Source organism: Salvelinus alpinus, chromosome 6, assembly GCF_045679555.1.
Source record: "Salvelinus alpinus chromosome 6, SLU_Salpinus.1, whole genome shotgun sequence".
NCBI classification, from domain to species: Eukaryota; Metazoa; Chordata; class Actinopteri; order Salmoniformes; family Salmonidae; genus Salvelinus; species Salvelinus alpinus.
Window position 1 is genome coordinate 58,274,587 of NC_092091.1, and position 24,547 is coordinate 58,299,133.

Genomic DNA, 24,547 nt, shown 5'->3' on the forward strand with positions numbered 1-24,547 from the left:
GTATTGTTTCTTAATTAAGTTGCCACTAGCCTATTTCATTTCCTTGTTTGAGAGTTTTTTCCTGTGCTCGATACAGAGAACTTTGGGCTATTGCATCGATTTGTAAATAACCATAAGAAATTGAATATACAAATAATAATTTGCTAGATTTTCAGTCTCACCTTCTGAACTTGTTTAACAGTCCGTTGAATTGTCTCACTCCCTCAGAGGTCTGTAGCATCAGAGAAAACACTTCCTGTTACTCTCTAGATACTGTACATCATCTTTCTCTCTCTCACACACGCACACACTTTGTCTTGCAAAATCTAGAGCCATAATCTTTCTGCTTAATTCTATGCTAAAAAAAACCGTTTATTTTTCTGCTAGGGATGTGCACTGTTATAAAAAATACATAAAACATACATAAAAAATATACAGGCGTCTTTTTATCACTTCAAAACTTTTCTAAATTAAATAAAAAAATCCATGTGACATTGTTACATACCCGGATATGCCATGACATTTCAAATTATTAATTTAATAATGTCGTTTTTATGAAGTGCACGTGCGCCTCCCCCAAAAAGACCAGTAGCCAACCAAAAGCCTTCAGGGGTGAAGCTTGTTGTTTGTGTTGGCCAATCAAAGTGGCAAAGAGGCTCATTGTCAAGCAAGTGGAGTGAGAGTTCACTGATGCAATGCGCATTGGGAAAAAAATATGGAAATAAAAGTTAACGAAATGAGAAGGAGTAGGCTACAACGAGCAACCAAAAGGTAGGCTGTTGATTTGGTATAGAGTGGCAAGGTTTGTATTGTACACTAAGTGCACAAAACATTAGGAACACCTGCTCTTTCCATGACATAGAGTGAACAGTTGAATCCAGGTGAAAGCTAGGATGCCTTATTGATGTCACATGTTAAATCCACTTCAACCAGTGTAGATGAAGTGGAGAAGACAGGTTAAAGAAGGATTTTTGATCCTTAAGACAATTGAGACATGGATTGTGTATGTGTGCCATTCAGAGGGTGAATGGGCAAGACAAAATATTTAAATGCATTTGAACGGGGTTTGGTAGTAGGTGCCAGGCGCACCAGTTTGAGGGTGTCAAGAACTGCAACGCTGCTGGGTTTTTAACATTCAGCAGTTTCCCATGTATATCAAGAATGGTCCACTACCCAATTGACATCCAGCTAACTTGACACAACTGTGGGAAGCATTGCAGTCAACAGTACTAAAGCATCTGATTCAAATAAATCAAGGGTTTTATGATCGGTTGATTAGTTGTTCCAGTGAGCTGGTGCTGGGCTGGAACAAAAGCCGGCACAACATGCAGGTTCCAGGATAAGGTTGAAATATTAGCCAAAACATGTGTTGCTCCAGCTGTGATTGAGTCAGTGCGAAAACTTTGTAACTAAGACCTAAAGGCTAGTGCTACTGTGATTTTGAGCTTGGAGAAAGGGCACTCTCTGTCCACATCCCTCATAGGTATGACAGTCATTTCCCCTCAGACATATTACACAACCTAAATATTACGAGGTCATACATACTGTTTGTCTGGACTGTCAGGTTATGAGCCTTACATCATTAATTCAATGTACATGCTTATCACCCCAATGTTTGTAAAGTCATTTCCAGCTGGAAAAGCTTACTACTTTGATTTATTAAATGTTTAGATAAAAAAAATCCCTCCCTCCCACCCACCCCATCTCAATGCGTAGATGCAAAAGGTGTCCTATACAACACTCAAAAATGCTGAACTTGTTTCTTTATTCGATAACAAAACAAGAGGAAAATTAAATTACATCTATGAAAACTGGACACCACCCACAGTCAATTGTTGTGATACCAAAATATGTGCTAAATGCATACCACAATGTTTAAAACGTATTTTCTAATATTATCTATTCACCATGATATTTTATTTTTTTACAAAAACAATAAAATGCAAAGAAATACATTTTTCAAGAGAATATCATTATGCTAAGAGGGGTTTGACAGGTTGGCGCTTTGTCACATTTGATGAATATCTGTGTCTGTGTGCACTGATATTACATACATGCAAGTGTGTGTGTGTCTGTGTGTTTGTCCTTTTCAATAGATGCAGTGAAGAGGTCATTGGAACTCAACCAAAAAAATGAAAATGCCATGGAAACGCATGGGGGAAAAGATGTCGTGGGGAAAAGATTCAGAATCTCCTCAATGGCCACCAGCAAAATTAGCCTACATTTAGGCTATTGTTTGTGTGTTTCACACTATGTTGAGGTAAAAATCTGAGAATAATGCTGGTATGGATGTCAACCCGAATACATGTTGATGTCATCATCACCAAGAAACTGCATTACAGTTAAAAAACGACTTACTACCACCATCGATTTCTCTATGCTAGCTATGCTACCAGTCTATACGAATGGGAGTTAGCCTTTAGCAGTCACTTCTACTAAACCTGAAAGGGACTATTTCTAAATGTTATGCGGTGAAAACAGACAGATCCAAATCAAACTTTAGTAAGCACATTCAAGGCATGTTACAATACATAAAAAATGATAATTTGACAAATATCTATTTTGTTAGATCAGATTGGTTGAATGTGCGTCCTTCTATCCCCCACGGTCTGCGTTCCATTGACTTCTTTACCGCATCTATTATCATTCAACACTTTAGTTTATCAGAGATGATCAGTCCTGGTGATCAGGGAGATAGAGAGAGATACAACCACAAGAACAGACAGGCTACTGCCAAGCCATTGAGTAGAGGAGCCTTTGGGGATGATTGATGGAAGATTCGTACTTGTAGATCTGGTGAGCCAAACAGACAAAGACAGACGTTCATTCTCCAAAGAATAAGGTAGACATTTTAAAACCACTTGACTCTTGTGTCGTCTACTAGAGGTCGACCGATTAATCGGAATGGCCGATTAATTAGGGGAGATTTCAAGTTTTCATAACAATCGGAAATCTGTATTTTTGGACACCGTTTTGGCCGATTTTTTTTTACACCTTTATTTAAATAAAGATTAACTAGGCAAGTCAGTTAAGAACACATTCTTATTTTCAATGACGGCCTAGGAACGGTGGGTTAACTGCCTCGTTCAGGGGCAGAACGACAGATTTTTACCTTGTCAGCTCGGGGGATTCAATCTTGCAACCTTACAGTTAATTAGTCCAACGCTCTAACCACCTGATTACATTGCACTCCACGAGGTGCCTACCTGTTACGCGAATGCAGTAAGCCAAGGTAAGTTGCTAGCTAGCATTAAACTTATCTTATAAAAAACAATCAATCAATCATAATCACTAGTTAACTACACATGGTTGATGATATCCCTAGTTTATCTAGCGTGTCCTGCGTTGCATATAATCAATGCGGTGCGTATCATTGTTCCAATGTGTACCTAACCATAAACATCAATGCCTTTCTTAAAATCAATACAGATAAGTATATATTTTTAAACCTGCATTTTTAGCTAAAAGAAATCCAGGTTAGCAGGCAATATTAACCAGGTGAAATTGGGTTACTTCTCTTGCGTTCATTGCACGCAGTCAGTGTATATGCAACAGTTTGGGCCGCCTAATTTGCCAGAATTTTACCTAATTATGACATAACATTGAAGGTTGTGCAATGTAACAGGAATATTTAGACTTATGGATGCTACCCGTTAGATAAAATACAGAACGGTTCCATATTTCACTGAAAGAATAAACGTCTTGTTTTCGAGATGATAGTTTCCGGATTCGACCATATTAATGACCTAAGGCTCGTATTTCTGTGTGTTATTATGTTATAACTAAGTCTATGATTTGATAGAGCAGCCTGACTAGGCAGTGGTAGGCAGCAGCAGGCTTGTAAGCATTCATTCATTCAAACAGCACTTTAGTGCGTTTTGCCAGCAGCTCTTCGTTGTGCTTCAAGCATTGCGCTGTTTATGACTTCAAGCCTATCAACTCCCGAGATTAGGCTGGTGTAACCGATGTGAAATGGCTAGCTAGTTAGCGGGGTGCGTGCTAATAGCGTTTCAAACGTCACTCGCTTTGAGACATGAAGTGGTTGTTCCCCTTGCTCTGCATGGGTAACGCTGCTTCGAGGGTGGCTTGTCGATGTGTTCCTGGTTCGAGCCCAGGTAGGAGTGAGGAGAGGGACGGAAGCTATACTGTTACACTGGCAATACTAAAGTGCCTATAAGAACATCCAATAGTCAAAGGTTAATGAAATACAAATGGTATTGAGAGAAATAGTCCTATAATTCCTATAATAACTACATCCTAAAACTTCTTAGCTGGGAATATTGAAGACTCATGTTAAAAGGAACCACCAGCTTTCATATGTTCTCATGTTCTGAGCAAGGAACTTAAACGTTAGCTTTCTTACATGGCACATATTGCACTTTTACTTTCTTCTCTAACACTTTTTTTTTGCATTATTTGAACCAAATTGAACATGTTTCATTATTTATTTGAGGCTAAATTTATTTTATTGATGTATTATATTAAGTTAAAATAAGTGTTCATTCAGTATTGTTGTAATTGTCATTATTACAAATACATTTTGTTTTTTAAATTGGCCGATTAATCGGTATCGGCTTTTTTGGCCCTCCAATAATCGGTATTGGTATCGGCGTTGAAAAATCATAATCGGTCGACCTCTATCGTCTACACCTGTTTGGTAGTCTAATGTTGTCATATCTTTTCGCTTACATAACATGTCCTCACCTGGGGAAGAGGTAACAGTCGTGGATGCTGTCAATGCTGTGAGTCCTTGAACTTGTCAAAACGATCTCTCTGTACTCGTGATCTTTATTTCTTACATTGTTTACCTCTGCCACCCTAAACACCTCTGCTGGGGATATCAGCTGATCAATGCTGTCTGAAAAGCAAGTGTACTCATCAATGTTGACTACAGTGCAGGAAATAATGTTGAAAAGGATCCCACTGTCTGAAGCAGCTTCCTCCGCGTCGGAACGTTTGGCCTTGGTTGTGGTAAACCTCCCAAATCGCACTTCTGACCCTACTTGTGCCTCATACTCTTTGCTTGGGCCACGAAACACAGTTTGGCAGTTCTATGTCTTCAAAAGCCTCATGGCATCCATTAGAAGGAAGTGGAGGGATTTGAACCGGAAGTTGCCGTTATAGACAGTGACATTCCCACCCTGAGTCTCCACTGCTTGGTTGAAAATCTTTCTGAACACATTTCCCCCATGTCCATAAGCCACCAATGCATCTGTGTGTTGCTTGACGCCTCCCGGGATCAATTTTGTACACTGCTTTGCCTGCCAGGCAGAACTATACTCTATACTGCCTTTCAATTCTTCTTCCAGCAGACCCCCTTCCACAACCTTCTTCAACATCTGCTCCCGACAGTGAGTGTACTGGTCATCCACGGCATTAGGAACCATGTCCATTACCTTTGCCTGAGTCACCTGTAATAGTAAAGAGAATTGCTACCTTTTTTAATACAGGTAGCAGTGTAACAATTTATAGCACTCAATATTTTATGACAATACAATACTAATTTGCCAAGTTCAAATTCAAGCATTTTTCAAATGAAGTACATCAAGGCCAGTTTCCCAGACCCAGAGTAAAGCCTAGTCCTTAACTAAAAATCATGCTCAATGGAGAGTCCAGGAATAGGCTCACTCTGGATCTGGGAAACCGGCCCAGAAGTATGTCCTTACAGTATGGCTGGTTCAATCAGTGGTGTAAAGTACTTTTAAAAAAGTACTTTAAAGTACTACTTAAGTAGTTTTTTGGGGTATCTGTACTTTACTTTTTACATTTTTAACTACTTTTACTTCACTACATTCCTATAGAAAATATTGTACTTTTTACTGCATACATTTTCCCTGACAACCAAAAGTACATTTTGAATGCTTAGCAGGACAGGAAAATTGTGAAATTCAAGCACTTATCAAGAGAACTCGTGGTCATCCCTACTGCCTATTGTCAGGCGGACTCACTAAACACAAATGCATCTTTTGTAAATAATGTTTGAGTGTTGGAGTGTGCCCCTGGGTATAAATACATTTTAAAAACAAGAAAATGGTACTGTCTGTTTTGCTTAATATAAGGAATTTATTATTTATACTTTTACTTCTACTTTTGATACTTAAGAATATTTTAGCAATTACATTTACTTTTGATACTTAAGTATATTTAAAACCAAATTATTTTTTACTCAAGTAGTATTTTACTGGGTGACATTCACTTTTACTTGAGTAACTTTCTATTAAGGTGCACTACCGTTCAAAAGTTTGGGGTCACTTAGAAATGTCCTTGTTTTTGAAAGAAAAGCCATTTTTTTGTCCATTAAAATAACATAAAATTGATCAGAAATACAGTGTAGACATTGTTAATGTTGTAAATGAGTATTGTAGCTGGAAACGGCTGATTTGTTATGGAATATCTACATAAGGTATAGAGGCCCGTTCAGCAACCATCACTCTTGTGTTCCAATGGCACGTTGTGTTAGCTAATCCAAGTTTATCATTTAAAAAGGCTAATTGATCATTAGAAAACCCTTTTGCAATTCTGTAAGCACAGCTGAAAACTGGTGTATGCTGATTAAAGAAGCAATAAAACTGTCCATCTTAAGACTAGTTGAGAACCTGGAGATTCAGCATTTGTGGTTCGATAACAGGCTCAAAATGGCCAGAAACAAATAACTTTCTTCTGAAACTTGTCAGTCTATTCTTGTTCTGAGAAATGAAGGCAATTCCATGCGAGAAATTGCCAAGAAACTGAAGATCTCATACAACGCTGTGTACTACTCCCTTCACAGAACATCGCAAACTGGCTCTAACCAGAATAGAAAGAGGAGTGGGAGGCCCCGGTGCACAACTGAGCAAGAGGACAAGTACATTAGTGTCTAGTTTGAAAAACAGACGCTTCACAAGTCCTCAACTGGCAGCTTCATTAAATACTACCCGCAAAACACCACTCTCCATGTCAACAGTGAAGAGGTGACACCGAGATGCCGGCCTTCTAGGCAGAGTTGCAAAGAAAAAGCCATATGTCAGACTGGCCAATAAAAAGAAAAGATGGGCAAATTAACAGACACTGGAAAAAAGTGTTACGGACAGACAAATCTACGTTTGAGGTGTTCGGATCACAAAGAAGAACATTCGTGAGACGCAGAAAAAATTAAAAGATGCGGGAGAAGTGCTTGACGCCATCTGTCAAGCATGGTGGAGGCAATGTGATGGTCTGGGGACACTTTGGTGGTGGTAAAGTGGGATCTCAACCCTATTGAGTTGTTGTGGGAGCAGCTTGACCGTATGGTACGTAAGAAGTGCCCAACAAGCCAATCCAACTTGTGGGAGGTGCTTCAGGAAGCATGATAGGAAATCTCTTCAGATTATCTCAACAAATTGACAACTAGAATGCTGAATGTCTGCACAGCTAGAATTGCTGCAAATGGAGGGTTATTTGACAAAAGCAAAGTTTGAAGGACACAATTATTATTTCTATTAAAAATCATTATTTATAACCTTGTCAACGTCTTGGCTATATTTTCTATTCATTTTGCAACTAATTTCATGTTTCTAAGTGACCCCAAACGTTTGAACGGTAGGGTATCTATACTTTTACTCAAGTATGACAATCGGATACTTTTTCCACATCTGGGTTCTATCATTTCAATCTTATGACCCCAAAAAATGTGTTTGGTCAAAACTCTTACCCTGTGAGAGAGCGCAGCAACGAGGATCAATATGAATGTCTTCTCTCTCTGGCCCTGCATTTTCCCAGCAATGGCTGCCTTGTGTGTTCTGGTGACCAATGAATGAGGGATTGAGAGGAGATGGGACAGATCAGAGATGAGAAACAAAATGCAATTGAGAATAAATTACATTGTGAGGTTATAAATAGCAAACAAGAATCTTAAATTTACACAGACACAATTTTACTGTATGTTTTACAACATTTAGGGGTCTTTCATAACAACATGTCCAGGCAATGTTTAACTTCACAAATAGTACCCCTTCTCACAGGTATCATTCTGAAAGTTGACGTATCTACTACATAGATATTTTCAGTGTGGTATGTTCCTAGACTCAAGTGTAAGTAGCCTACAGCTGTTTTAATTGAGTAAGTTATACCATTAATCACTCAAACTATAGGCCTACAATTCGCTGTTATAAAAGGCCCTAACACCTAACAAGCATAACATGGGACAATCAAAATAATACATGAAAGATAAGATTTGGACACATACCTTCAAAGTCGTGTGGTGCTCTAAATGTAATGAACAAACATAGTTGGACAGATAAGAGTTGTGTAACAATGGCACTGCATAGGGCTACAATATGCATTACATATTTTACAAGTCAGTTTTGGTTTTTATTAGAGTAGATGGAAATGAAATAGAATCGACGGAGTTGTTCGACTGAATCATGAATCGAGGCATCTCTATCTATGACAGTCTGCCAGTAATACCTTAATTGGGGAGGACAGGCTCATAGTAATGGCTGGAACGGAATTAATGGAATGCTATCGAACACATCAAATACATGATTTTAATGCGTTTGATACCATTCACCGCATTCCAGCCATTATTATGAGCCGTCCTCACCTCAGCAGCTTCCTGTGATGCTATGGCATTTCTGTCTGGAACGTTCCACATTTGCATACTGATCGTGGCTTGGTATGGAGCCCTTTTATTCTCCAGCGTTTCACAAACTTGGTCTAGGGACCCCCCCCCCATGTGACATTGTTGCATACCCGGATATGCCATGACATTTCAAATGATTCATTTAATAAAAGTTCAACTCTTTAATGTAGTTTCTATGAAGTGCACGTGCGCCCCATAAAAAGACCAGTAGCCAACCAGAACCTTCAGGTGTGTAGCTTTTTGTTTATGTTTGCCAATCAAAGTGGCAAAGAGGCTCAATGTCAAGCAAGTGGAGTGAGAGTTCACTGATGCAATGCAAGTTGGAAAAGAAATATGGAAATAAACGTTAACGAAATGAGGAGTAGGCTACAATGAGTAGGCTGTTATTTTATCTGAATTGGTTTGGGGAGAAAGCGCAGCATGTGGCCTCAATTACAGATGCCTTCAGAATGGTTGACTTTTTCCAAATTTTGTTGTGTTATAGCCTGAATTTAAAATGTATTACATTTAGATTTTTTGGTCACGGGACTACACACAATCCCCCCATAATGGCAAAGTGGAATTGTGTTTTTTGATTAAAAAAAATTATAAAATTAATACAAAAATAAAATAAATATTCAACCCTTTTGTTATGGCATGCCTAAATAAGTTCAGAGGTAAAAATGTCCTTAACCTCTCTAGGGTAGGGGGCACTATTTTCACCTCCGGATGAAAAGCGTGCCCAAAGTAAACTGCATGTTACTCAGGCCCAGAAGCTATGATATGCATATAATTGGTAGATTTGGATAGAAAACACTCTAACGGCTAACGTTTCCAAAACTGGATTTTTTTATGTTTGTAGTTTTCTATTGAATACAGTATCCAATGACTTAGGACTCAAATTGCACTTCCTATGGCTTCCACTAGATGTCAACAGTCTTTAGAAATTGTTTCAGGCTTGTATTCTGAAAAATAAGGGAGTAAGACCACTCTGAGTGAGTGGACCCTGGGAAGTCCCCAGACCTGTTTGCTGCGCACGGCCGAGAGTGCGCCTTTCTTGTTTTCCTTTTATATTGACGAAGCTATTGTCCGGTTGAAATATTATTAATTATTATGACTAAAAACAACCTGAGGATTGATTATAAACATCGTTTGACATGTTTCTACGAACTTTACCGGTACTATTTGGATTTTTCATCTGCATGTTGTGACTGCCTTTGAGCCATTGGATTACTGAACAAAACGTGCCAACAAAACTGAGGTATTTGGATATAAAGAGGGACTTTATCAAACAAAACAAACATTTATTGTGTAATTGGGAGTCTTATGAGTGCAACCATATGAAGATCATCAAAGGTAAGTGATTCATTTTATTGCTATTTCTGACTTTGGCGACTAATCTACTTGTTTGGTAACTGTATGTAATGTTTTGTGTGCTGGGCGCTGTCCTCAGATAAACTCATGATATGCTTTCGCCGTAAAGCCTTTTTGAAATCTGACACAGCGGCTGGATTAACAAGAAGTTAAGCTTTATTTTGATGTATAACACATATTTTCAAGAATGTTAAATATTTGAATTGAGTATTTTTGAATTTCGCGCTCTGCAATTTCACTGGATGTTGGCCAGGTGGGACGCTACCGTCCCACGTACCCAAGTCATATAATAAGTTACATGGACTTTCTCTGTGTGCAACAATAGTGTTTAACATGATTTTTTTATGATTAACTCATCTCTGTATTCCACACATACAATTATCCCTCAGTCGAGCTGGAAAGTTCAAACACAGATTCAACCACAAAGCAGGGATGCAAACTGGTGAGGTCCCAAAAAGGTGACACTTTTTGTTGTTGCATTCAAACATGCAAAAAATCCCTGCTAGGGGGAAATGCAGGTTTTAACTAATTAAACAACAAAGAATATGATCTACATGATCAGTCTCTGTGTGTAAAATAAAAAGTGGTTAATGTGAACCTAACTCACAGTTAAAAAATGTAAAGAAAGCAATCCAATGTTATTTGTTGCCTAGTGCAAATGACACTTGAAAAAAAAAAACACTCCAGTTAGCCATTATAGCCTTTATAATAGAACGCTTATGACCACACATAAATATTGCACTTGGGAAAATCTTAAAGTAAAAATAGAATGAAACAAACAGGCATTCTATTTTTGCTCTATTATAGTGGCTACTATAGACATCGATCAAGTGCACAAGGCTACATGTGTGCAAAAATAATGTTCACTGAGTAAAAAAAAGTATAATCCCCCCTCACTCACACATGTTACTGTCAAATTCAACACAACAAAAACAATATATTTGGGCTACACTGTGGCGGTTCTAGCTTGTATGGCACCCTAGGCGAACCCGCCCTTCAGCCCGCTTTCGGGGGCGCCCCCTTGATGCCGCCCTGGGTGGCTGCCTATGTCGCATTAACCTCTATGTTTAATATAACACAGATACATTAATTATTCATTTCGGTTGCCTATCCTGACGTGAAGTTTGTTCTATTGAAAGTATTTGACTCTGATGTGTGCCACGGAAAGTATTAGACTCTAGCCACAAAATGTAAGGAAATTAGAAGGGTGGGGAGAATTCTGGCAGGGGGGGGGGGGTTCGGCACAACGGCAAGGAGTCGTATACCAGTTAATACTATAGCGAATTGGTTAGGTTACTAATGTTAGCTCACACGATGTTAGCTGTTTAAATTTATTAGCAAGCTAATTATCACACCATAAACTCAATTATTTATCAGATAAGTTGGCTAATGTTGCCCAACATTTCTCTGGCTAGCTAACGGGTCCAGCTAGCAAGATACTTAACAGTGCTAATACTTGTTCACCAGTTTCTCCCTCACCTCAAACTTTCCAAAAGCCAGTAGTTTTTCGGTTACAGCTCATGAAGTACGCTTCATCACCCGGTCTCCGTGGTCAGGTTTCTCACCTAAAGTTACCTCTTCGTTATCGTTCAGGGGAATTGCTGCTGTATCTGACAAGCTGACTTTCCAGAGGCGCGCTGATGCTGTAACTAGTAAGTTGGTTGTCTCCTCTTTCTTCAGTAGCGTGCTGCGCTGCATTCTGCTGTTATGTAACGATTGGCTCAGCCTTCGTCAGTAGTGATCCAAACCCACCCCCAAACCGTTCTCATCGGATCTACACGAATTACGTAGGTCACCTATTTTGGTTTAAAAACGTCGAATTTCGCCGAAAGGTGACTAGTTTGCATCCCTGACAAAGACCAGGGAGGTTTTCCAATGTCTTGCAAAGAAGGGCATCTATTGGTAGATAGGTAAAAAAATATATAAAAAAATAAGCAGACAATGAATATCCGTTTGAGCATGGTGAAGTTATGAAATACACTTTGGATGGTGTATCCTTACAACCGGTCACTACAAAGATACAGGCGTCCTTCCTAACTCATTTGCCGTAGAAGGAAGGAAACCACTCAGGGATTTCAGCATGAGGCCAATGGTGACTTTAAAACAGTTTAATAGTTTAATGGATGTGATAGGAGGAAACTGAGGATGGATCAACAACATTTTAGTTACTCCACAATACTAACCTAATTGACAGAGTGAAAAGAAAGAAGCCTGTACCGAATAAAAAATATTCCAAAACATGGATCCTGTTTTCAACAAAGCACTAAAGTAGTACTGCAAAAAAATGTGGCAAAGCAATTACATTTTTGTCCTGAACACAAATTGTTATGTTTGGGGAACACCCAATACAACACAAGTAAGTAAGTACCACTCTCCATATTTTAATGTTATGGGTATGCTTGTAATCATTAAGGACTGGCGAGCTTTTCAGGATAAAAAATAAATGGAATGGAGCTAAGCAAAGGCAAAATCCTAGAGGAAAACCTGGTTCAGTCTGCTTTCCACCAGACACTGGGAGATGAATTCACCTTTCAGCAGGACAATAAGCTAAAACAAGGCCAAATCTACACTGGAGTTGCTTACCAAGAAGACAGTGAATTTTCCTGAGTGGGCGAGTTACAGTTTTGACTTAAATTTACTTGAAAATCTATGGCAAGGCCTTAAAATGGTTGTCCAGCAATGATCAACAACCGATTTGACAGAGCTTGAAGAATTTTGAAAAGAATAATGGACAAATGTTGCACAATCCAGGTATGGAAAGCTCTTAGAGACTTACCCAGAAAGACACACAGCTGTAATCGCTGCCAAAGGTGATTCTACAAAGTATTGACTCAGGGGTGTGAATACTTATGTAAATGAAACATATCTGTATTTCATTTTCAATAAATGTGCAATAAAATTCTAAAAACATATTTTCACTTTGTCATTATGGGGTATTGTGTGTAGATGGGTGAGAGAAAACAAATATTTAATACATTTTGAATTAAGGCTGTAACACAACAAAATGAGGATTAAGTCAAGAGGTATGAATACTTTCTGAAAGCATTGAAGCCTAGCCAGAATCCGACTGGACGTCATTCCTTGGAAAAATCCAGGAGAGATCCATTAAAAAAAAACTAATGCCAACAGTTTTATCTGAGTGCACAAATCAGTATGCCTACCTACCAAAGTCCAGCACTACTACTGCCCTTGTTAAAGCCACACACTCCTGGCTGACAGCTACAGACTCCAAAAAAACAACAATGGTGAGGGTGTTACTTGCTGATATGTCCAAAGCCTTTGATTGAGTAGATCACGCAAAGCTCATGCAACATCTGTCTGACATTGAACTGTGTCCAAGGTTACTGGCCTGGCTCCACAGCTACACCACAGGAAGAATGCAGAGTGTAATGGCAAATGGCACTTTTAGCCCTTGGTCAGAGGTCACCTCTGGTGTGCCACAGGGGGGTGTGGTTGCAAGATATCTGTTTCTCCTTCACATGTCCACCTGAAAAGTTGTCTTCAGTGACACACTGGACGATGTAGGGCTGTCCCGAGCCATACCATTAACCAGCATCAAAGAGGACATTTCCATGGGCTTGGAGGCAAAGCAGCTGGAAGACTGGGCCACATTCAACAACATGCTCCTGAATGGGAAAAAGTCTGTGGAAATTCTGATATATTATTCTAGAGACCATCCACAACCCGCACCACTAATCCTAGAAGGACGGTAAGTACCAGTGGTAACAACAACTAAGTATATTGGTTTTCATCTAGACTCTAACCTCAGTGGTGACAGACATACTACACTGGTCAGACCTTGTCTGGAATACGGTGGAGTGCTGTTAGTTGGATGCAGTAAAAAGCAGCAGGCCCAACTAGACAGGGTGCAGAGGGCCTTGAGGATCATCTCCAGAGGTTGAGCAGTCCAACCACAGCTCCCCTCACTGCAGAGCAGGCGAGAGCAGGCTGCAGTGCACCTGGTGAAGGAGATGCACACTCTTGACCATCCACTGAATGATCTGCTCCTTCCAAAAAGAGGTAACTGCACCACCAGGCTCCTGAGAAACAGCCACCAACTGTCCTGTATAACTGCCCGTACGAACCACCTGCGAAACGCCACTCTACCCACTGCTATCAGACTGTATAATAACTCTAGCTCTTAAATGGTTCTCCCAAAAATAATATATTTTTTAAATCACATTTTAATACTTCAATTTCCATCATGAAAAATGTCCTGTAATGTTTTACATTTTTCAATATTCTATGTATGTCACGTATTACGTGTTATGTATTTTAAATGAGTGTTTTGCAATGATTAGTAATGTAAATTCTGCATTTCTTCAGTTTCATCTGTGAGCAAGAATAAATCAACTCAAACTCTTCATTACGTTCTCTCTCTAGTCGGAATGCTGCTATGCCACGATCAGGACAGTGCGGAGCCGGCGAGAGATATTGCTCGGAAAACGTAACCTCAAACCAGGAATGGAATACAGCGGTGTACTCCTAATTATCCCAACTGACAAATCGAGAAGATTTAAATACTGCTAGTTGTTAATGAATGTTCGTTTTTAGTCAGCATGCTAGGCTAGGCAATCCTATAGCAGCCCATTGGATTCCATGAAAAGGCGATGCCTAGCGTTGGGTTGAGAAGCTACAGGAAGTGTTGTCGAATCTAATATGCTACTCCAGTCAATATAGACACCGTTATATGGGATGATAATAAATAACATCGTCGCTGCAAGTTAGCTAGCTAGTGTTGGCTGTAGCGGAGTTGCCTTGGCGTCTCTCTCCCTTCGTCTGCTCGCACCATTCTGTATTTCCTGTTCTTCCGCAGCTGCAACAATAAAGTACCATCTTCTCCCTCGCATAGCTGTGTTCAGGTTTAAAACGTAGGTTTTTAAAAACCACATGTATTTCAAATATGCGGATATCAGACAAAAATGGATGTTACTATTCGAATAGTAAAAGTATTTCAAACTCCCATCCCTACTTTCTGCATAGGTTATTACATAACGTTACCTATTTACCTGTTCAATTGTCATTTTAATTCATGATGGATATTGATTATTTTAGAACTTTTATGCCTTAGGAGTTTAGTACAACTGCCACACTGGTGTATAGTATCATAACCCAATAATTAAAGCAATTTTAGTATTTTCTGTACTCTTTGCCTGGTCAAGTCAATGTGCAGTTTAAAAAATATATATTTATGATAAACGTGAGCTTAAATGAAGGTTGCTAATTAATTTAACATCTGAAAAAAACTGAGCAAATATGAGGGACGTCTCTGAGGCATGGGTCTTTTCAAACTCCGAAACAATTTTCAGTTCAGCATTTAGCAGTAATGCATGACACAGCATAAAGTAGACGTTGCAGCCAGTTCCACTGAAATGCATCTAGGGAGGTATCGACTGGGTGGTAATGTTTCAAGCATTATCGTGTGTGTCAAATGCGTCAGTTTATTGTAGGCTATTTCCAAGATAATTGGGCTGCTATTGTCCGTAGACGTTCACTTTCGTTTTCGGCCTTGCGTCATCAGTAACTATTCGAAACTATTTATATTTGTTTGTAGGCGTGTTTTGTTTTATGCCCTCTATAAATACAGTTTCATTTAAGAATCATTTTCGTTTCCTGCTTTGTTGATGATGACGATGATGAGACTTTCTGTATGTCATATGGTTGGTTGCGGTCATATAAACCCATCATTGAGTCGGACACATCGGCAGGTGCCTCTCCTTCAAGTGTTAGAATCTGTATGGACTAGTTTAAGAATATAACACAACAATGATTTCATGGGGAGAGGATAGTCGTAATGGCTTTGGTTTAGTGAAGCCGAATGGTTTAGATACGACCAAAACGGATATTAGTTGCGTTAATTTGATACACCTTAAATCTAAAATTCAGGGTCTGTCCGCAGGTAACAGTGTGGTCGCGTTTATCAGAAATAATGGGAGACTAGTGTCTGTCGCACGGATTCAAGAGGACCAAGATGGGAGAAGAATCACAGGGAAACTGAGTAGGTCTAATCTCCTTTCCAATCAATTTTCATAATATATTTTCTTGAGTTGCCCAATCATATGTTTTATGTGCTTTAGAGAGTGTGACGTGTAAGGAGACGATTCGGGCTCTGAGTTGTGGAGATTCTCATGCTGTTTTACTGTCTGAAGAGGGCCGGGTTCTTTGCTTGGACAAAGCCAATATTCTCAGGTGGGATCTATTCCATAATGATACATGTATATGTAGTTTACCCTAAGACATTGTCACCCTCTCATTCAAGTAGCTAAAGTATAAAAACAATTTGTCATTTAATTCAAATGGGCCAACTAATCTTATTCATCTTTCTTCTTTTCCCCCCCAGACCATTGGATAACCTATGTAAGCGACAGGTAACTCAGGTTGCATGTGGAGACCAGCATTCAATTTCACTAACACAGGGTAAATGACCATTAACACACCACTAATCGCTGTTTCACAATGCAACTTAACCAAAACAGTCTAACCTTTCAAAACTGTAATCCTGTACAATGTTCTCACTGTATGGTTGCTTACTTCTGATTTCTGTTCAGATGGTCAGGTGTTCACATGGGGTCAGAACACCAGCGGTCAGCTGGGTTTGGGGTGGGGCGAGCCCAGCGCCATGTCCCCCAAGCCCCTGAAGTCTCTATCAGGGATCCCCCTGGTTCAGATCACTGCAGGGGGAGACCACAGCTTCGCTCTGTCCCTTTCTGGAGCTGTGTTCGGCTGGGGCAAGAACACCGCCGGGCAGCTGGGACTAGGGGACACAACAAGTACAGTATACATTACACAATAGCATATGTGTTGACTCTTGTTAAATATATTTAAATAATCAAGGTCCAGACCGAAGACCATGAACAGTACATTATTTGAAACAGGTGTGTTAGTGCTGGGTTTAAACAAAAGTCATCCCACTCAGTAGCTCTCTCAGGCTGTAGCTGGGGACCCCTGATGTATCTATTATCAACCACATTTTTTGGTGGTTGAAATTATGTAATAAAAAAAAAAGACAAGTCATAAATGGGCCTTTATCTGTCTAAAAACTATTTTAACCAGGATGAGAGAGCACGATGTGTCATGTGTTTGAGGGTTATGTGTTGTAAATAAATAATTATAAAAAATCATATATAATAATAACAATAAAATGAACCCATTTTTCTGTAGACAGACATGCCCCAGCTCCTGTTGATTGCCTGAATCTGAAGAAGACTGTTTTGATTTCATGTGGAGGAGAACATACTGCCGTTCTGACAAAGGTTGTATATCTGTCTGACATAATTACACTTTTCTCTATCATTTGAACTAAATGTTGTTTGGACCATACAATATGTCTACATTTTATGTGCGTTTATTTATATTGGTGTCTCAATGTTCGCTGCAGCCAGCGACTGGAACGAACTGCAACAAACACTCAAACTGGACAGTTTTATCTCTTCATTCAAATACTCAATCATGGGAACTCTTACTGACAGTTGTGGCTGCTTTGCGTGATGTATTGTTGTCTCTACCTTCTTGCCCTTTGTGGTGTTGTCTGTGCCCAATAATGTTTGTACCATGTTTTGTGCTAATACCATGTTGTGCTGCTACCATGCTGTTGTCATGTGTTGCTACCATGCTGTGTTGTCATGTGTTGCTGCCATGCTATGTTGTTGTCTTAGGTCTCTCTTTATGTAGTGTTGTGTTGTCTCTCTTGTCATGATGTGTTTTGTCCTTTATTTTTATATAATTAATTTATATTTTTAATCCCAGACCCCGTCCCCGCAGGAGGCCTTTTGGTAGGCCGTCATTGTCAATAAGAATTTGTTCTTAACTGACTTGACTAGTTAAATAATGTTGAAATAAAAAACAAACATAACAAATAAAATGTTTTAGTTTTTAGTTCCCTGGAAATTTGCATTGAAACATCCTCATTAACGTAGAGGAAAACACTATGATAACTGTCTGGGTTGATTTTGTTCTAGGGAGGTGTGGTGTACACATTTGGCTCAGGCCGCTATGGACAGCTTGGACACAACTCTCTCCGAGATGAACTACAACCTCGAGTGGTGGAGCAACTCTGGGGGTCAAAGGTGACCCAGATAGCCTGTGGAAGGTAGGTTACACTTATTAGACATGATCTGGAATTGACAAAATGTGACACAACCAAAATTGATGTAGGACTGTTTTGGTTATTTTCATCTTAGCATAAGACCTTTTTAGAATTCATTGTTGATTTGAGGAATGTTTTCTCTGTCCGTTTGCCACATTAGACACCACACATTAGCATTTGTTGGGCCCTCAAATAAGATCTACTCATTTGGGCACGGAGAGCAAGGGCAGCTGGGAAATGGAGTAAAGATTGATCAGTCTGTGCCCCTTCCAGTACAACTGCCAGGTAAAACATTCATTTATGGTATAACTTTAGCCAGAGTACACACATTTTCAGAACAGATCAAACTTGAATAAATGTCAACACAACAAAATGCTTATTTCAATACTCAACTAAAATAACACGAGGTAAAACATGAAATAACATTAACTTGATAATCAACTATTTTTGTCAACATTTCAGACCAGATTGATGACCAGAAAATTGAACACATTTTTGCTGGAGGAAACCATTCCTTTGCATTGTGCACTCTTGGTCAGGTATGGACACAATTCATATTTGAAACAATGAGTTAGCAAAACAGGACATAGTTTGTCCTTTGTACTTAACATTGCTGTGATACGTTGCATCACATTGTCATCTTCCCAGGAGCCTGAAGAAAGGTCTAACAATCTCAGGTCAAGTGTGGGCAAAGTGACACAACAAGCTATAGATGAAAAAATCATTGACAAATGGATCTCGGAATGTGATTCAAAGTCTTGGAAAAAAGGACAGAAGTAAGTATGATATAAGTAGCTATAATTTACCGTTGTTGTTATTTCCTTATTTTGTTTATGTACGGTCACATACTGAACTGAAAGATTACTCAAACTTGTAATTGCAGGGAAATCACAAAAATGTTTTCTTCTGCATCATGTTTAAATGGGAGCTTTCTTGATAAAAGGTAACAGTATTTAATATTGGTTCAAATACATGATTGCCTTATGTTTGAAATATTACATTGTCAAAGAATACTGATTTAAATATGGCATAAATATTGACAATTATTTATTGCTTTTATTAGTTGTGACAAACATTACCAAACCTCACCAAAACAGTCTGGTCTGGATTTTTCACTCGTCCGAGGCGCATTCCGGAAGCTGGCGAATAAGGGCAAAGTTTTGACTGAGGTATTTTGTGAATATATTTATAAATTGATATGTAATCGATCCTATTCTGACATGTATCTTGAACGAGGGACGATTCACACACCTCTTTCATTGCACTAGGTTGAAGCTGTTGTCCAGCACACACTGCTTCCCTCCCTGTATGAGGAGCCCATTGGAGTGGAGAGCTTGAGGGTCTACCTGGTTCTCCCTGAGCTCCTGAGGGTCCTTCACAAACAGCACAGAAGGACAGATCTCACCGAAGCCGTTGCTGCTGCTGTCCTCAGACTGCACCCCGACAAGCTGCAGGTCCTCGGTAATGTTGCCGTCCATTTCAAATGTTTAAATTCAACTAATCAACAACAACGTAGTCGTAAATCTGTTTGTGCTGTAGACAACTTATTCTGTCCATCAAGTGTGGTAGTGCTGGGCTAAAACAAAACGTGTGCACATTGGGGTGCCCCTGGAATGATTGTGAAGTAGATCAAATTCTATACCCCCACGAATGGTTTGAGAAAGTAATCTGTGTGTTATCATGTCCTGTAGGTGACTGCTGGTCCTCATTGAAGCCATCTGTCATGACCAAGCACATTGGGGTGTGGAAGAAGGCCCTGTCGGGGATTCTGAGGAGTGGACATATTCTACGCACTCGTGACCCTGGGATCAATCACCTGCTCCAGGTCCTCAGCCATCTCCACAGAGTCAGTGTCCATGCTTCTCTGCTCGTACTGTCAATCCATTTATAATGCTGTTTTCCCATTTTGACCAGTCAACTTCGAGGACCAATCTGGTGCCAGGGTGGCAGTTATTTCAATGCAACCTATTTAGAATCGATGAGACTGTAACAGATTTGATGAAATATTATTTTGCTGACAAACATGTAAAATATTTAGCTAATACTTGCAAATAATTGTTTATTTATTATCAATGTATTTTACTTTTCTATATTATTTCAAAGGCAAACCAGAAATCTGTAGAGACCCAGACAGTTCCAGACAGTACCTTTTGTATGGAGGAGGTTCACTTCAATCCCATATTTCTAGAGGAGGATGTAAAGCTTTGGCGTTTATGGTCAAAGCAGGTAAGAAAAGTTATTTTGTCACAGTCACCGATTGCTAACCATACTAGTGGTTGTCAGTCTTGAGTTGTTTTGATGTTCGTTGTTTGGGTCTTAGAAAGTGTCCTGGCTGCATCTCAATAGAGGCTTTAGATTTCCTCTACCTGAAATGGTCTGGAAAGAGAGAGTGAAGGAAACATTTTGTTTTCCTACTGGAGAATCTTTCTCACCTCCTAAAGTTCCTTCTTATCAGTGCAGATTAACATAATTAGACAAAGAAGCTCCTTAATTGAGATGCATTGTATGTTTTCTTTTGCATCACTTTCAGGATGTGGATCAGACACCTGCCATCTTTTGTCGTTACCCATTCTTGATGAATCTGCAGAGCAAGATAAACGTTTTTAACATCAACGCCGCACTCACACAGGTAATGAATATTGCTTCTCAATATATAGTATTATAATATACTATAAATCAGGGTGGCTAAACCCCCTACTAGAGACCAACTGACTGTGTATGCAGGTTTTTGCACTTGCCCTGCTCTAACACACCTGATTCTACTAATCAGCTGCTCACCAGGATCTTGATTAGCAGAATCAGGTGTGTTAGAACAGGCCTGGAGCAAAAGCCTGTAATTCAAGTAGCTCTAGAACATTCACCATCACTACTGAAGAAACCAGACATATTTCTTGACCTTTTTGATGGAAGAAACTGGTTGAAATAATACCTGTCTTGTATGCTAGAAAAGCACTAACTGAAGACTTAATATTGTACTGTATGCATTGCAGAGGACTGGCATGGGGCCTTTTGACATGTTCCTCATGGCGGCGCCTGCTCCGTTCTTTGAGCTGAGGCTGAATAGAGCATCACTCATCGAAGACACTTTCCATCAACTGAGAGTGACATGTCCCAGTACCTTCAAGAGGTCCCTTGTGGTAAGTCCATATTTTTTAATATGATGAGACAATGTTTTCAACAGAGAAGGGCTATGCCAAAATGTACTGCTTACCTCTCTCAGGTGTATTTCGACGAGGATGCGAAGCTGACAGATGTCTACAAAAGGGACTTCTTCCTCCATTTGTTTAAAAAGCTGTTGGTCCCCGAGTCTGGGATGTTCATGTACAACGACACCGAGACGCTGGCCTGGTTCCCTGCAATGGTGAGGCACGTTTAGGGAAATCACACATGGATTATGAGGTTTTCCGCACCTCAACACATTATAGAAATAAAATATTGATAATTATTGTACTTTCAAATGTGCTGGTAGTGAAACACTGTAATGATATGTTTCTAGAGAGGAACTACTATAGTATTACTACTGTATTAATAGCCTACTACTGTATTCTAGAAACCACAATACCTACCCTTTACTGTATATGAATCATTTTCCCCAGATTAACAACAGCATGTCTGATACTTTCACTCATGGATTATTTCTTGTCTCTTGTCCAACACATCCTCACTAACAGCCTAGAGTTGAGGAGAAGCGTTATTTCCTGTTTGGGGTTCTGTGTGGGATGGCCCTGTACAACAACAACATGGTGCACCTCCCCTTCCCCATGGCCTTCTTCAAGAAGCTGGTGAACATCAAGCCCTCTTTAGAGGACCTGAGAGAGTTTAGCCCCATTGAAGCAAAGTAAGTTCAGACCATAATATATTGTTATCCTTTAGTCATTAATGTATTACAGTACAGGCAGTTGTATTTGTTATAAGGACACCAAGGACAGATTAGGAAATTGCATCTCAATGCATTTTATTGCATCTCAGGGGCAGGGCACTTGCTCTGTGTGGATAAGCAATTATTCATTATTTGGATAAATAGTTTTTCATTTATGAAAGCATCATGATTTATTGATTGCCGATTTATAATTGTCACATCTATTGTCACATATTATTGTCAATGCTTTTGAAGGAGTTTGCAGTACATCTTGGATTACCCTGATGATGATGTTGAAAACATGGACATGACTTTCTCAGTATGTATTGCATTCAAACAGTTTGATCGATGAACAAATAAAATGTAACATAATACAGATGTAGGATTTTTATTTGATCACTCTTTTGTTGCTGACAATTTTCCCACACAGCAAGAAATGCAAACTTGTAGTGTATTCAAGGTTTTAAAAGGCTTCTAAAGTTAGTAATTTACACTTTAAAATGACAGACTTGATTTGCCCTTACGAAAAATCTATCAACCCCTACAAAAAATGTCCATTAATTATAATACACATAATTCACATTTCCAGTTGCTGCAGGATTATTTTCCTGCTGTATCAAATTGGCTCAAATTAAGATCCTACATTGAAGTGAAGTGGTATGAATTACTGAACATTAGATCTTTTATATTATTTTAGTGTGTATGTCTCTCGCAGATCACTCCCATCTATTTGTCCATATCCTCAGTCTGCAGTGTTATCATTGTTCATTTACCTCACTATTTTCATTACTCACTATTATAGGTGATGTGGGGTGATGTAGCGGTGGAACTTGATCCCAAAGAAACTGGAAAACTTGTCACAAGTGCTAATAAGTAAGATTATAGCAATATTTACAACTGACAAAATACAAGGTTTACAGTATGACACATATTTCCATTGCTACAGCTACCAGGATTGGTGTCAATTCCATTTCGGCAATATCATCTCACGTTGAAATGTAATCATAATGGAAAGTAAATGATGCTTCTCATTCCTTGAATTGACTCCACCTATACTAGCTACAACTCAATGGATATCTGACTCTGTCTGTCATTCTTTTGACAGGAAGGAGTTTGTTGACACCTATGTGAACTACATCTTCAACCAGTCAGTAGAGGTGGTGTTTGAAGAGTTCAGGAAAGGCTTCTTCAAGGTGTGTGACATGGACGTGGTGGAGTTCTTCCAGCCAGAGGAACTGAGGGGAGTGATGGTGGGGAAGGAGATTTTCGACTGGGAGACGCTGAAACAGGTCAGAACCATGTCTGAACCATGCCAGAACCATGCCAGCTCAATCCCAAATCTACCCCTAGCCAATTGTCTACATCTGAGAGCATTAGACAAGTAAAACATATAATATATGCAGAAATGTCACGTAGCCTATCAGAGGGCAAGATGGAGCCTAAAAAACAAGTGTCCTGGGGTTGATTTGGGATTCATGGTGAACATGTTCTGAAACCTAGCTAAAATGTTGTTTTGATACATTGATTTGACAAGTAGTTTGAATGTTGTTAAGTGTCTATTGCTTCACCATATTAATTGAGGGCATTTCCCCCCAAACTAGAACACTGTGTATGAAGGAGAGTACCATGCTGGGCATCCCAACATCGTCACATTCTGGGAGGTGTTTGAGGAACTGACAGAGGATCAAAAGAAAGCATTCCTGTGTAAGTATGGAACATTTTCATTGTAACAGATGAACCAATAACGTAGGCTACTGAGAATAAAGTTCTGTTCTGTCATTCACTGCCCTCTCCCTTTTTACCACCTTTACACCTTCAGTGTTCCTGACTGGCTGTGATCGTGTGCCCATCCTGGGTATGAACCAGATCAGGATGAGGGTCCAAACCCTTCTCAACTCCTCCCAACAGCATTTCCCAGAGGCGCTGACCTGTCACTCTCTGTTGCAGCTGCCCATCTACCCCTCCAAAGAGATACTACAGAGCAGGCTTATAGAGGCTGTTGGCCACAACAGAGGCTTCTGGAATGAATAATGGGTGTATAATGTTGCTGCTGTATATACTCCTCTCCTGTGTTCATCTTTTCATTGTTCCATAGTTGGGTTTAAGATTTGGATTGATTTAATGTAGGGTTGTATTTCAAATCCTAACTTGAGATCTGTGCGGTACTATGACATTATCATATTGCATTCACCAAATTTTATTAAAACATTTATAAATCAAAAAGTACAGCATGGTTTGTGCCTGCACATTAAACAACACATGAACAAAAATGATAACAACCAAGATACAAGGAAATCCCAAAGTATTTGAAATAATCTAATTGTTAAAAGGAAGCATATCAGGTTTTCAGTTGAACACAAGAACTATTCATTTACAAGACCCACCAAATGGTTCATTACAGAAATCAATGAAAACATAATATCCCTGCAGTTGGGTGGCACACAATAAGGTACAGATCATTTGGCACACATCCTTCTCAATTATCCTTCCCCAATTCACAATATAGGGCAGGATTTAACTCAAGGCGCTCTATAGCGCAGCGCACTATAAGATACTTTTAAAGGTAATTTACACTTGAGCAGACATGCCAGCGTTACCATGAATGTGATCTCAGTGAACATCGGAGAAAATGCCTTTAAAAGGCGTATTTTGGGTTGTATAGTGCCTTGAC

General features: G+C 39.4%; 1 protein-coding gene and 1 pseudogene across 1 annotated transcript; one reads left to right on the forward strand and one right to left on the reverse strand.

Annotated features, from left to right (window-relative positions):
* Positions 1 to 1,727: 1,727 nt before the first annotated feature.
* On the reverse strand, positions 1,728 to 11,804 carry LOC139578998 (T-cell ecto-ADP-ribosyltransferase 1-like; annotated as a pseudogene).
* Positions 11,805 to 15,248: 3,444 nt separating this feature from the next.
* LOC139578989 (probable E3 ubiquitin-protein ligase HERC3) lies at positions 15,249 to 24,099 on the forward strand. The gene is made up of 23 exons (XM_071407157.1): positions 15,249 to 15,929; positions 16,009 to 16,120; positions 16,272 to 16,348; positions 16,480 to 16,701; positions 17,093 to 17,184; positions 17,890 to 18,020; positions 18,178 to 18,302; positions 18,480 to 18,556; positions 18,666 to 18,793; positions 18,901 to 18,960; positions 19,081 to 19,186; positions 19,286 to 19,478; positions 19,709 to 19,863; positions 20,121 to 20,243; positions 20,548 to 20,646; positions 21,008 to 21,154; positions 21,238 to 21,378; positions 21,689 to 21,855; positions 22,132 to 22,195; positions 22,679 to 22,749; positions 22,982 to 23,165; positions 23,478 to 23,580; positions 23,696 to 24,099. The coding sequence occupies exons 1-23, from the start codon at positions 15,698 to 15,700 to the stop codon at positions 23,905 to 23,907; spliced, it is 3,021 nt and encodes a 1,006-aa protein (XP_071263258.1). The 5' UTR covers positions 15,249 to 15,697; the 3' UTR covers positions 23,908 to 24,099.
* The last annotated feature ends 448 nt before the right edge of the window (positions 24,100 to 24,547 follow it).